Source organism: Sinocyclocheilus rhinocerous, unplaced genomic scaffold, assembly GCF_001515625.1.
Source record: "Sinocyclocheilus rhinocerous isolate Xijiao unplaced genomic scaffold, SAMN03320098_v1.1 scaffold1374, whole genome shotgun sequence".
Lineage (NCBI taxonomy): Eukaryota > Metazoa > Chordata > Actinopteri > Cypriniformes > Cyprinidae > Sinocyclocheilus > Sinocyclocheilus rhinocerous.
The window spans coordinates 850,500-866,175 of NW_015643932.1; the positions used below are offsets into that span (position 1 = coordinate 850,500).

At 37.5% G+C, this 15,676-nt stretch overlaps 1 protein-coding gene across 1 annotated transcript in view; it reads right to left on the reverse strand.

Moving 5' to 3' along the window:
- Positions 1-15,676, reverse strand: part of LOC107757698 (ephrin type-A receptor 3-like) — a 70,967-nt gene that overhangs the window by 8,096 nt on the left and 47,195 nt on the right. Inside the window, exons 9-11 of the mRNA XM_016575253.1 lie at positions 7,513-7,580; positions 6,914-7,039; positions 6,589-6,774 (exon numbers count right to left, since the gene is read on the reverse strand). Coding sequence (XP_016430739.1) covers positions 6,589-6,774; positions 6,914-7,039; positions 7,513-7,580 — 380 coding nt within the window. The remainder of the gene's footprint in view (positions 1-6,588; positions 6,775-6,913; positions 7,040-7,512; positions 7,581-15,676) is intronic.

The following is a 15,676-nucleotide window of genomic DNA, read 5'->3' on the forward strand; positions in this document are numbered from 1 at the left end:
TTAGGGGGTGTGGTGATTAATTGCCCTGGGGGTGGTGGTGGGGGGTGAAGATGAAGGGGTGTAAAGATCTGCTAATGGGAAAAGTGTTCACCTCTTCGCTATGTTGCAGACACAGCTGCGAGAGGCTCATATGGGGAGATCGCACCTGCGTTGCTGAAAGTGATTAAAATTCTCCCTTGATTCCACCCAAATAACATGCTGTCAGTCAGAGAGACCCCCCTTCTCACCTCGCATGTGACAGAGAAGAGTACATGCTAATCCATCCTGATTATCAGAGATGCTTGATGGATGTAACGTAGGGCAGAAACTTTCACCTCGGGGCACCAGACGCACGCCAGCATGAGATGCCGTTTAGCCTTAGAGACGCTCTCTGTTTTTGTGAGCAGCCCTTTATGTTGTGCCTAGCCTTACAGGTTATAGGTCTGAATGCTGCAAGGTGATCCTTGAGGTATCTCCATTGTGACATTGAGGAAACAACGTAACCGCATTTTGCTCCACGGGGACTGTTAATGTAAATTATTAGTGTCATTTTTATTTATTTATGTATTTTTCCATTTTTAAAATAAAATAAAATAAAGGCTTGTCCAGATTTTTCAGAAAAAACAAACAAACAAACAAAATGATAATAATTTGATTAGTGAGGTCAAACAGTTTTGTTATTATTATTATTTTTATTATTATTATTATATTGTTCCAGTAAATTTATTTTTTATTTTTTATTAAATTTTATTTTTAGATTAAAATCATAGGAAAATAATAGAAAATAGACTGATCCAGTTAATATGCATTTAAAACAGAAAAACTAAGTGATGTTTTTTTCATATTTATGTTATATATTATATGTAATATATATTAATAAATAATATATTGTCCCTGTAAATTAATAGAGATTTTTTTTATTTTCATTCATTTTATTTTTAGATTACAATAATTCAATTAAATTCAATTAAATGGAATGAAAAATATATAAAAATTTAAAGAAAATAAATTCAGGATGGTCCAGTTAATATGCATGCATTTTATAGAAATAAACAAACAAATAAAGTCATGAACAATTTTTTCCATTTGACTAATTGATTAGTGAGATCAAAAAAATATTTTTTTTTGTTATTTATTTTATATATTCTAATAAATATTTTGATACTTTAATTGTTACATTGTGCTTTAGCTGTTAAATAGTTTGCATGGTAAAACCTTGAAAATGTTGCATCAGTAAAGCACCACTTCTACCACCATATAAACGCAGACGGACATCACTAGCCTCTGCATTGTGACTTTTGCACAACTCTCGCTGCAATACAAGAAGCAAAAGAAAATGTGTGCAGAAGACCTTGAGGACAAAGGTAACGAGACATCTGCCCTGTCAATTTCAAAACACAATTTAAGCCTGCAGACTGGAGATTTGCGAGTGAGGCTACAAGCGAAGAGTCAATGGTTTCATTATGGTTTTGTAATCTCTACTTCAGCAAAGCACAAAGAAATAGAAACCCAGTTGAATCCAATAAAACCCCATTCAGCCCTAACAAGCTATTTATAGCACCAAGCCCTAAGACATTGCCAGTTGTGGTTTCAGATGAATGGGGGTTGCACTGTATGTCCTAGCTGTCACTGTAAGTAAATCACAAATGTATCAGTCACACCCTTTAGAATCGAAGCCACACGACAAGCGTGGCAAAGGATATCCGAAAGGATCAAGCATTAGCTTATCAACGTGGGACAAATTACTTTGACACTGAGCTAGCCAGAAAACATGGCCTCCTTGCCTCAACCTACAAACCTCTGGCCACCAGAACTGAAATATAGAGCGCATTCAAAGCGCAACATCTTCCTGACATTGCCGTTGTTTGCATTATCAGATCAAACCGATGTGTATTTCCGTACTCTAGCTGTTTAGCTAGAGTACGCTGATGGTTCTACTGATAGGTACGTTAATGAAATTACCTAACTACTTATCCATGCATGCACATTTAAAGGGGTCATATTAGAAATTACATAAATAAATAAAAAAATAATAATAAATAAATAAATAAATAAATAAAATAAAATGCATGTATTTTCATTTAATATGCATGCTTTTTAGAGAAAACCATTCAGGATTTTAAAAAAAGTTACAAGAAATATGCATGCATTTTCTAGAGAAAAGAATTCCGAAAAAAGGTGATTTGCCCTAAAAGACCTGTACTCCACTCTGTACATCATCTGTAATCACATGCTTTAGAGGCATTTGATGAAATGATAGCAATTTGTCATGAAATTTCAGAGGATAAAGGAATTTTTAGGGCTCAAAACAAGTTAAGCTCTACCTTAAAAGCACACATTAACTCTGAAAAAAAAAATACTTTCAATGATTTAGAAATTACATAAATAAATAAATAAATAAAACATTAAAATAAAATAAAATAATATAAAATGCCATTAAATACCTGCAACTCCAGTATGTACTCTGTACATCATCTGTAATCACATGCTTTGGAGGCATTTGATGAAATGCCAGCAATTTGTCATGAAATATCACAGGAAAAAGGAATTTTTAGGGCTCAAAACAAGTTAAGCTCTAGCTTAAAAGCACACATTACTCTGAACAAAGCAATACTTTCAATGATTTCGAAATGACATCCTCTTATCTCTTATCGTCCTCTTATTGTTCCTGCTGTTGATGGCACAAAGAAAATCTTTTCTTGAGGACTCTGCTGGAATGAACCTGAAAATACAGCCACGGATGGCAAACGTTATCAGATAGCAGACTGGAGTCCGCTAATCTGATGGTTAGGTGCACAATGGATTTATAATAGAGACGATGACAGCTCTGTGTTTTTGCAAAGATGGGGGATAAAGAACTGAATGGGGCATTAAGGTCTATTCTGATTCCATTCTCTGAGCTGCTGACACATTTGCATTACAAAAAGCTCAATCACAGTCTAATTTTTTCCGTCTGAGGTGGTAATGATAGAGCGCCTCTCCGAAAGCTGTGTTACATGACAGATGCTTTTCATATTACAGCGCAAAACTCTTTGTCTTTCTCGTCGGCGCTCCATCAGGCAGCATAAACACTCTTCAGCCTCTTTAATGCATCTCTGCTCAGCTCCATCAGTGCTGTGATTAGTCTGTGCGTACGAGGAGGGGGTTGGATTGACAGCTGCTTCTGTAATGCAGTGCGAGGGGTCGCTGACCTCTCCTATCCCCATCCCCTACACCATCAGGCTGATCTGTGACCTGTGAAATTACTCCGGCTATCATATCTCACCCAATCAGCGGCAGATGAGGACACGTTTGCAAACCGACACATGCACACACGTGTGTTATATTACCTGCCAGAAAGAGCAATTTGGAAGATACGTAATCTGATATTTTCACTGAGCTTTATTCACAAATAATTACATACAGTTGTGTTTACGTACTGTATGTGCACAGAAAAGGTTCTCATGCAACTTTCTGCATGCATAATTTATTGTATTCTTATTCAATTGTTTATTAATCAGGATTGTTCTAAATTAGGGTGTGTGTACCATACAGTTATCAATTTGTATGTAAATTTACTAGTGCTGTCAAACGATTAATCGCTATTAATCGCATTCAAATAAAAGTTTTAATCTACATAATATATCTGTGTGTACTGTGTATATTTATTATGTGTATATAAATACACACACATACATTATATATTTTTAAAATATTTACATGTATTTACATGTATATATTTATATTCATACAATTTATAATATATAAAAATATATTTAATATATAAACGTAACATTTTTCTTAAATATATACATGCATGGGTGTGTATTTATATATACATAATAAATATACACAGTACACATACATATACATATACTATGTAAACAAAAACTTTTATTTTGGATGCGATTAATCTCTTGACAGCACTAAAATTTACATAAAGGTATTAATACAAATGTATGTTAGGGCTGTCTTGATATGGTGATTAATTAATCACAAGTTAATTTTGGCTGACCTACAAAAGCCAATATTGTGTTAAATGAGAAAAGTATCAAGTAGACTTTACTATAAACTATATACTATAAATAGGGCTGCCGCTGCACGATAAATCGCATGTGATTGTCATGCGCATCTCGTCAGTAAGTTCTGTGATTAGTAGTAAACTACTAATTACTACTAGATTTACTACTAATCACAGAACTTACTGACGAGATGCGCATGACAATCACATGCGATTTATCGTGGCACAATGGATTTATAATAGAGACGATGACAGCTCTGTGTTTTTGCAAAGATGGGGGATAAAGAACTGAATGGGGCATTAAGGTCTATTCTGATTCCATTCTCTGAGCTGCTGACACATTTGCATTACAAAAAGCTCAATCACAGTCTAATTTTTTCCGTCTGAGGTGGTAATGATAGAGCGCCTCTCCGAAAGCTGTGTTACATGACAGATGCTTTTCATATTACAGCGCAAAACTCTTTGTCTTTCTCGTCGGCGCTCCATCAGGCAGCATAAACACTCTTCAGCCTCTTTAATGCATCTCTGCTCAGCTCCATCAGTGCTGTGATTAGTCTGTGCGTACGAGGAGGGGGTTGGATTGACAGCTGCTTCTGTAATGCAGTGCGAGGGGTCGCTGACCTCTCCTATCCCCATCCCCTACACCATCAGGCTGATCTGTGACCTGTGAAATTACTCCGGCTATCATATCTCACCATAAACTATGGAACATAAAAGATGATGATTTGAGAAGTATCTCAGTATTTTTGTTCATACAATGAAAGTCACTGGTAACTAAAACAGCTTGGTTACCAACAGTCTTCAAAATATGTTCTTTTATGTCTGCAAAAGAAAGTAAGTCATATAAACTTGAAGCAACATGGAGTAAATGGAGTAAAAACAGGTGATTAAAGGACAACATAATTTTTATTTTTGGATGATCTATCCCTTTAATGTTTTTTTTTTTTTTATTAATATGGATTTTTTTTTATGAAATCATACCCTAAATAAGAAACGAAAACTGCCAGCATGTGGCGGTAAACGTCTTTACGAGTAAGTCATTGAGAGATTCATTCATTCGATTCGTTCAAATGACTAAATGGCTCTCTTTATGAATGGGCCATTGAATCACTGGTTCACATGATTCATTCAAAACGCAGATTCAGAGAAACGAAACACCGCTGTGATGCTCGGAGATGCACAACAGTTCTGCTATGATTTTATAGGAAATATTTTTGTTGACAAAAACAGAATATAACTATTTAAAATAGAACACAACATTAACTTCTTATTTACTGAACTGTTGTATAAAATCACATTTGCACTCACGCTATTGGGACAAAAACATCACTTGTGTGATATTGCTAATCATATGATATAAATATGAGACAAAAACACATTTGTACACATGTGTGTGTATATTTACTTTTATATATATTTACTTTTATACATATTTTTATATACTATATTATAATTTTTATTATATACTGCAACAAATTTTTTTAATAAATTCCTATTTCTATGTAAAATGGTTAATGACTAAGAGCCATTATGAGGGACACAGGAAGTCTGTGTACATTTGGACAATCCAAGCCTATAATAATGAAAGCCTTTCACTGACATATTTGTTGAATCAAGACTTTCATAACCTCATAATTATGTCATAACAGCACAGAATTAAAAAAGGAAAATTACTGTACTTTTATTTAATAAGAGAGGAAAAGCTGTACCGCCAACATTAATAATAACTATTTGAACTGAATCAAACTAAAGGCCACCATTAGCATTTTGCACGAGTAAGAGGAACTGGGAGGAGATGTCGAGAGGATTAAATGTTAATAATTCTGACATTGAATATTCATGATCCCTCCCAAAACTCACGTCCAATTATATGTTTGTATTATCGATATTCATGCAGCTGGCATGAATATGGATGGTCCTTTTGTTATAGAGCCTGTCAGTCTAATTCACAGAGACTCGGAGGAAAAAAATCAGCAGAGGAAATTACCACTCAATAGTGACCAAAACACCTGTTGCAAGATACTGCTTTTTTAAACGCAGACAATAGAAATTGAAACACACACAATAAGTTGGCAAATTCAGGTTCAGAAGCGCTATTCTAATCTTGGCCAATATTAGCATCCTCATTATCAACGAGCAGGCAGCGCACATCAATTTCAGATTCTCAGGAGTTGCAATACAAGCAATCAGAAGTAATATAGACCTAATATGCGTTTATATAATGCAAAGTCAAACAAAACAGTGGTTTCTTCAATTTATTTTTTCTACAAACAATTTAAGTTAACTCTCGCCATGATGATGTGTTATCTACGACCTTTCTGAAGACATTATCTTACCAGCTAGAGTGATAATTCAAAGCGATAAAAGCAAATTCAAACGCATACTGTCATAGCACATTTGTATTCTAAAGTAGAAGTAGGGCAGAAAATCACTGATATAAATATTGTCATACATATTTATTCGAATGAATATTCATGAACCGTGCTATTTGGTTTTTGTTGAAGATAAGATTGTAAGGTCAATTATCTCTGTGTGAAAAACACAGGGGGTACAAACTATTTCCAGCAATAGACGTTATGTGCAAATGCGATTCGGATGTAAATGCTTACATCTGGTGACGACTCCCTCCAGTCGAATGATGTTGGGATGGTCAAACTGGCCCATAATGCTGGCCTCACTCAGAAAGTCACGTCTCTGCTGCTCTGAATATCCGGCTTTCAGACTCTTGATGGCCACCTGGATCTCCCTCTTACTGGGCAGCCTCAGACGGCCACTGCAGACCTCTCCAAACTCACCTGGGAGTCAAACAAGAGCCTGTCAACTAATTGAATTCACCCTCAATCCCTTATTTCATTGCATTACAATCCCCTGGTGAGCTGTTCAGGTGGTTTACACAAGTAGGGCAAGCTTTTGAGTCAATTTATTTTGACTTACCAGCCCCAATAACTCTCTCAATCCGTATGTTGGAAACTTCGATCTCTTTGGCGAAATCTCGCACCGCCTGGTTGGGGTCCTCATATGTGTGCGGGTGAATGTACGTGCGGGTTTCGGGAAGTTTGACTGCAATGCAAGAACACGGTAGGAGTGGGGATAACGGTCGGGTTATTTTACAGTCATTTTAGTTACCTAGACTGAACCATCCATTTTCCTAAAAGGAGGGGAGTGCCGCATTTTCAACCTCATTAAACATTGTCTTTGGCAGGCAGGAAAAGTGTCATTAGAGAAAACACACATTAGGCAACTAGAGCGATCAGAGACACCATTTATCAGCAGATGCTTCAGAGGCTCTGTTCACTAACCGACAATTTGCTGGAAAAACATGCATTTTTTTTATTCATCCATCTAGCCAGACCGAATTATGTTCACCGTCTGACTGGCCAGAAAAAATACAATCCTGATTTGATGACATATCTCAAACTATGTTCTTTGAACGCACTATATTACACGTCTTAAAAAGTTTAGCTCAATATTTTGCTGATTACTCTTAAAAGATTTGAGTTATTTTCCAAGACCAAAAACCCTGTGTGAATTACCTCGTCCATGCTGAAACTGCATTTTCTCTTCCTCAGGGTCTTGCTTTGCTTTAATATATCCACAGCGCCTGGAACAATAGAATAAGCACAATTAAAACAGACCGACACAATGAAATACATGCTTTCTCTCACACTAAATCAACCAACCAATCCCCCAAGACTAAGAAAATTTTGATGACCGTAGAATCAAATCTACAGCGGCCTGATCTGGTCACATTTATCATCTTTTTACAGTGTAGTTTAAACATAATGTGTCTTTAGAGTCTGGTTTTCCCACCTAGTAAAGGATTTCATTGCTTTAATCCGCTCTTTAGAACCGGGAAAATTCAATCCTGACACCTCTGACTTTATCATTAACTACATCATTCCTCTCACAGTGGGATCATGAATAAGGAAATGCCCCAGATAATGAATATTCCAATACACTGGGGAGGAAAGGTGGCCAACGTAGGACTGATAATTATGTTCATTATTCATTTAATCCTCTTAGTGACACACGCTCACACATTCCCTTTTCCTGTCATGTCTTTAACAAGAATGAATTGCCAAAAATGTACTGTTCCAGGCTGACTAGCCATAGTAATTATACAGCACACTGAAATGTGGAGATTGGCTGCAGAATGTCTACAGACTGGCATGTTTGATGGGGACCAGGTGGAAAAAGCCATCCTAAATGGGTTTCTAGAGGACATTGGCTCAATAATATAGGTGAATATCCACTTATGAATAGAAAAGCAGACTGGAGTCTCTATTGTGCTATAGCAGATGACAAAATGCAAGGCATTTCCTCTAACTGCAGGTAAAGAAAGCTAAGAGGTCCACAGTGGAGAGACAGTGTTATGAGTCGAAAGCCTTAGGGGGAATTCACACTGGACTCGTTCTTGCATCCAAAACCAGCTAGAGTGCAAGGGAATGGAGCAGATTGCAGCGGTCATGAGGCACATTTTTTTTTTAAAAGATAATGTTTTTAAACTGACATACCTTTTTAAAAAATGCAACGAGCAGAGATATACAACACAGCTGTCAAAAAGGCCTGTTGGATGATTGTGTACACAGATGACCAAAATAAAAGCTGTGTAAATACCCCGTTAGAAAGACTATGGATGAGTGCCATTCAGAACTGAAATAACTATGCTTCCCTTAATTCCAGTTCAAATACTGAACTTGAAATGAGGGAGGCAGAACTGCAATTTAAATTTTGGTTTTATAAAATGATAGACAGAATTGTGATTTAATTTGGATTTTAAAAAACAGCAGATATCTAGAATGATAGATAGACAGAACAACAGAATGACAGATTAAATAGTAAGACAGTAGATAAAATGACAGAATAGAAAGAAATACAGAACGAAACAACGACAGATAGAACAATAGATAAAACATCAGACAGAATGAGAGAGAGAATGATAGAGTAACAGAAAGATGGAGCGACAGATACAATAGAACAATATATAGATTGACAGAACAATATCTAGAAATATATATTGAGCAATAGAAAGATAGAATGACAGACAGAACAATAACAAGATAGACAGATCAACAGAATGACAGAATTATAGAACACCAGAATGTTAGAACAACAGAGAGAACGATAGAATGATATCTAGATCGACAGAACTATCTCTAGATATCTAGACTGATTTAACTATATCTAGATTGATAGATGTATCGAGTGATAGAATGACAGATAGAATTATAGAACGATAGATAGAATGACAGAATAACAGATACAATGATAGACAGAATGACAGATTAAATGATGGAATGACAGAAGGATAGAGCGACAGAAGAATAGAATGATATCTAGACTGACAGAATGATATCTAGATTGATAGAACTATATCTAGATTGACAGAACGTTATCTAGAACAATAGATATATCAAGCGATAGAACAATAGATAAAATCTATCGAGCAACTGCTAGAACGACAAATGGATAGATGGACAGATTTGATTCAAAATGACACTCAAGAACTCTGAATTCTGCACTGCAATCAGTCCATAATGACAGTGAGAAATCACCAAAACTCTGCAATCAAAACGCTAAGCTAGTAATACTCCTGTAGCAGCTGTGGAAACGATCATGCATCAGGGTTACCAGTATTTTGATTCTGGTATTGATTTTATACACAGTTAACAATGCTAATCAATACAGGATACAGAGTCCCCTTCATTCAAGAGCCAGAGCGTGCTCAGCTGCTCCAGAGCAGTCGAAGCATCGGGGCCCGAGGCCGGGGTTGGGGCAAGAGCAGACCTAGGGCTCTATTACATAATGGGAAGACCGCTGGGTTCATTCATACCCCCTCTAATCCGGTCTATTGCATCTCCCTTGGAGCAGCGGGGGGGGGTAAATCTTTCCCTTTCAGCTGTTGTACAGCCCTGTCTGGAGGGGATACAGAGGTACATGTGTGTCGTTTCCTCTCTGCTGCTTTTAATGAGACTGGGGGTCTCAAGAGAGACCCCACCTGTTCATCAGCCACACATACACATGCACCCCCCTAAATAAATGCTTGGGGCCTAGTGTGCATCTGTGTGCAGGTACAACCCCCCAACCCCTCTGATCCTTAACCGTCCCATGTGCGAAACACAGTCTATTAAGTGGAACATGCTTGCACGGGGGGCGCAGGGCTGGAGGGGTTCCGCCCGACTAAAGCATGTGGTAATCAGGGAGAGAAAATCGACTCCGAAACCGACCCCGCTTGCTCTCTAACCTGCCCTGTCGTCCCTCGAGGTCCCGCAGACGGATCCCTCCCCCTTGTACCTGCCGCAGCGCCGCTCAACACGCAGATGAAACACTTCCCATGCCGCAGCGGGAGATCCGGTAGCTTCTAAAGTGAAGAGTGATCCCACCCTTCAACCTTCCTGTCACTCATTTGAATGCAATATGCACACTGCGGGGCTATTTGCATATTCTGTTATAACGGCGGATAAAATGAAAAAAACGTGACAGACTAGCGTCTAGGACTCTGCAATTAACACATTTTTCAACTCCGAAGCATTCCTCAAATCCCTTTTGTGCGGTGATAAAGACGTTTCGCAGCCCTACACCGCTGGAAGCCCTTTTGTCTATGACCCAGTTTCTTTTTCCTTTCTTCTTCCTCTCTTTTGTCTTTCTCCCGCTCTCACAGTGTGAAGCTTGTATCTGCAGGTGACAGTGCAGCGGTGCAGCTTTGTATCTGCTGACAGGGCTCAGATCTTTCTCTGTGCTTTTGAGAAAGGGACGTCAAGGGTCATGGTGCTAAAGCAGAGAGACTCTTAAACTGTCTGGCCGGCTTGAGGGAACGATGAGTGAGAGCTGACTCAGAGTTTGCCATAAGCATTAAGAGAAAGATATATTGGAGAGATTGAGAAAATAGACATAAGAAGTGCTTGTCAAGACAATATTATTGCTCATACATACCTTAAGTACTAAATGCTGGGATGTAACTCGTTCTATAGCAAAAGTATTACAGTACATATTACTACTCTAAGGTACTACTATGCACCTTTTATGTGTTGATAAGATACAAAGTTGTCTCTTTAAGGATAATGCCCCATTGACAAGCTGTTCCGACGGTGTATCACGTGCAAGCTTTTCTTTGGCTGTAATTGATTTTTGAGCATATATGCACATAAATAATGTGGCAATATAAACTCGATCCCATCAGACAAAGAACCAAGTGGTTTCCTCGAACAGCCTCAGCATGAGATGATGTGCTATGAGAATAAAACACTGTCATTTTAATGTGGTAACCCTTGTCCTCTGACCCTCAAACTAGTTAATTACATAATGATACTCCAGCTCATTGAGCTAATGAGGAAAAGCAGCTTCCAGCTGGGTCTCAAGATCTGTTCAGCAGCTAGCGGACGGCAGGCCAGCTCCGGCTCTCACCTGCTACAAGGACATGCCAAGCCACTGGCATGGTCAATACATCCCAGTAGGGTGGCAAGAACAACAGAACAAAATTCAACTGATGTCCTTGCATGTTGCCACGTGTCTGTTCTCCTAAAGGACAGTGTTAATTTGGAACGGTTCACTGAAGCATGTATTTTATCTGGAAAAATCAGTAAAGAAAGAGTCAACACATCCTTGAGCCATAACTTTTGCTGGTCAATATCATGGATTATTAATGATTTCTCTCCAGAAGTTTGTAATTTTGCAAGCTTTCTCAGAAAAGGACATATTGACACATCTGATGAAGACAAACCGAACAGGCCAAAATAAACCTATCATTACCAATAAACAGTTATCATTATATTCTGCTATATATTTATAAGCATATCTGACAAGTCATAGTATAATCTTATGATTTAAAATACAAATAAATAAAGATTGCTGTAGAATACAGAACTAATAACATAATGACAAAATGTGGATATACTTTTATATATACTGTAAACTTTCAATTTGAAGTGTATCTGAAAATATAGAAATTAATTCCAAATAATTTGTAATATTTTCTAAAAAAAAAAAAAAATTACCAGAGGAATATTGGCAATATTACGGAAGCCTGTTTCCGGTAATTGCGACTTTTTATCTCGCAATTCTGACTTCTTTTTTTTTTTGAAATTGCGAGTTCACATCTTGTAATTCTGACTTTTTTCTCAGAATTGCGTGATACAAACTTGCGATTCTGACTTTTTCTCTCAGAATTGTGAGATATAAACTCACAATTTCGAGTTATAAAGTCAGAATTGCTAGTTTGTGTCACTCAATTCTGAGAAAAAAAGTCAGAATTTCCAGTTTATATCTCACAATTGCGAGTTAAGTCAGAATTGTGAGATATAAACTCGCAATTCTGAGATAATATCAGTCTTTTTCCCCGTGAGAACTGGACTTTGTAACTCCCAATTGCGAGTTTAAATCCCGCAATTCTGTGAAAAAAAGTCAGAATCTCGCAATTCTGACTTTATTACTCGCAATTGCGAATTTATATCTCACGATTATCAGAAAATAAGTCAGAATTGCGAATTTGTATCACAAATCACATTCTGAGAAAAAAAAGTCAGTTGTGAGATGTACTGTAAACTCGCAATTGTGAGAAAAAAAAGTCAGAATTGTGAAATAAAAAGTCGCAATTACCTTTTTCTTTTTTCTTGTTTTTTTAGTGGTGGAAACAGGCTTCCATACAAAATGGAACAGAGTGATAATAGTAAATCAGAATTGTTTTGTAACTCGAAATTGAGAGTGTGGTCCCTAGAGACATCTCTGTAAACCTTTCCTCGTGTATTTGGAGGAAATGGACACTCATAAATTCTAAGCTCCTCTGACAGGTGTTTTAAAAACACTGACTCTATCAGTTGAGAAGGGTTCATAACGCTAATTGAAATCCAGAAGAAAATCGAGCTGATTGATGGCGCATCCTTGTCTCATCTCCAGTCACTGCACATGCATCCAACATACCATCCACTTATATATTCCGGAATGTTCTACTGACGCGTCCAGACACATCTACAGCTGGCCTGCCATCAAACGCATGGAAATTAAATTCTAAGTGAAGCTGCGTGCTGAGAGTGAGGGAGTCATGATGTGCTTAGGGGCTACACAGCCAGCGATTTCTACTTGGAAAGGCACTGGAATAGCCAGATGGAACGGTTTGGAAAAAACAACCCTGTTTAACAACCGAACATGCTCATGCAACCATTTCGGAATGGCATAGTAATTCAATTTTGTGTGTGTACTTGAATGTGTTGCTATATTTCTCCGTTAAACACATACAAATGGACTGACTAAACAGTCACGGTACGGTGTCAAACCCAAGGGCGAGATACAGGTAATGTCTGCACTAAATCAACCGAACAAGACCCATTAAGCCCTCGGCTGTGCCTCCAAAGCATGATCTACACTGCTCAAACAAAGAACTGAATAACAAAACACATTTACAAGCTACATTCACTCACGTTGGTAGATTGTGAACGAAATCTACTTCCCCTAAATGGCATCAGTTACACCATACTGTGGGTTTTCACTACACAGAGAGAAATGTGGCACTGAAATCTCTCAGTTTATGATTTTATATGTCTGTTTTCAGCTGCTATATCACAATATTTTAAAATGATTCCAGACACCAAACTTTTTTTTACTCACTGATTGTTTATGTGATGCTCTGAAGTAAAAAACCAGCAGAAACAGCAACTGGTGCACCATTTTTTGTTGAAATTATGTTTGCAGTCTAAAACTGGATAATTTTGTGTTTGTACAATTTCATAGAATTGAATCATTTACTCATTTTCGAAAAGTCCCATAGAATATTCAACCATCAGAGAGCAGCTGTTATATGGTGTATTATTATGCAATGTATCATTTTTTCCCCTTCTTGCATGATTTAGCACACTACAAATCTGCCAAAACTTGATGTGATTGAGTAAGACAGGCAGGGCGAAAAAGACGAAAAGGTTCCTCGCATAACACAAACACATAACCACTAATCAGAAATGCAATAACCCCAATAATGGAATATTAACCGACAATTCATTTATCACTCCTGCAGAAATCAGCCATGTGGCTTCTAGATTTCATCATTAAACTGCAATAATTCCATCCAACATGAGCATTAGCGAATGGTTTGGAGGCCATCCAACTGGAGGTAAAGGGAATTGTTTTAATATCAGAAGCTTGTAGTCTTCAACTCGTTTTCATGGCTGGCAAACAATGCTCTTCAGACTTGCAAATGTATGTGTCTTTGGTTAGTAGGCACCTGCTAGATATACTGCGGCATCTGTCATTGTACTGAAATGTTCCACAGACACAATCACAAGGATCTTTAAAGTCTTTAAAGTGTGTCCTTCATTTTTAATTGCTTTTCTGGAAATAAGCAGAAAATAGGCGGAAGTGAAAGACAAACGAAGACCATCTGCCAGCATCATCACCAGCCAATCAAAGCTGTTTTTTCCTCATCAAGTACCAGAATGCTGGCCAAGTCCAAATTACTGAGAGCCCAAATCAAAGTGCAAGAACAAAGTTGAACATGCTAAACATGCCTGAACTCTTCATATTTCTCTGACCAACCTTAACTTCGGTGTGCAAACAGAAGACAAAGTCATGGGCCAGTGTTGCCATCGCTCTTGACCAATGCATTTCCATGATTTATTCCAGTTCTTCATGATTACTAGACATAAATAATTAAATTTGAAAAGATGCATGCACAAAGAAAAACTTTTTTAGAGAATTACAGAGAAAAAAAGTCATAAAAATTACAGAAATGGAAATGAAGAACAGAAATTTTCTTTCTTTTGAGAACTTTTAGGAATTCATATCACAAATCACACATTTAAAATTCCTTGACATTACCAAGAAACCCTGACTGGTCACAAATCTTAAATTCTGCTGTATAAATTCTGTCAAAACAATGACCTTGCTCAAGTTAAGCATTCGAAACCTTAACATCTTGCTTATGATTCCCACTTGAGTTAAACTTTGCAAAACACTGATGTATGTTTTCAACTCAGCGAGAGAATCAGAAATCAATGACCTCAAACTGTCAATAATGGAAAGGCCTCGCTCTCTCAAAGCTCAGCTGAGGTTCTGAAAGCAGTAATAGAACCGAGGGCACTGTGAACTGAATACCTTGTTAAGTCCTGTATACTGTATATAGCTCAGTATAATCCAATGCCAAGGGACCGAATGCAATTAGAGTTTAGCTTCACTCACCATTACGATTCATTGGCCTCCACACCACACTAGAAACACGTCATTCGAGATCAGCATCAAAACTGTTTTTATTCCTTCCATGAGGGTCTTCCCACAAGCAGTCACACATGCATTGGGATGGGGGTGGTGGAAACCATGAATAAGAGATGGCAGCACCAAGGTTTTGGCTTGCAGGCATAAACTTGGCCGACATAACACATCCTACGGGACCTTTCTGTCACAGTGTATTATGGGTTACAAATTGCAAAGCAGACGGAAATCTCATTGTGTGTTACAACATACTGGATCATATAGCATCCACCAGTTGAAAAATCCCTAGTAAATCAGCCTTTGAAATAGGAATGCGAGTGCCGGTCAATACTAAAATACAAAACTGTAACAATGCCAGTCTTTCTGCAATATTGCTAGGAGAAATTAAATTGGGTAGCTGCACATTGCCTTTGTCACACTGTTTTATTTGTATTTTTTATATGAGAAATGTATACACACACACACACACATATGTATATATATATATATATATATATATATATA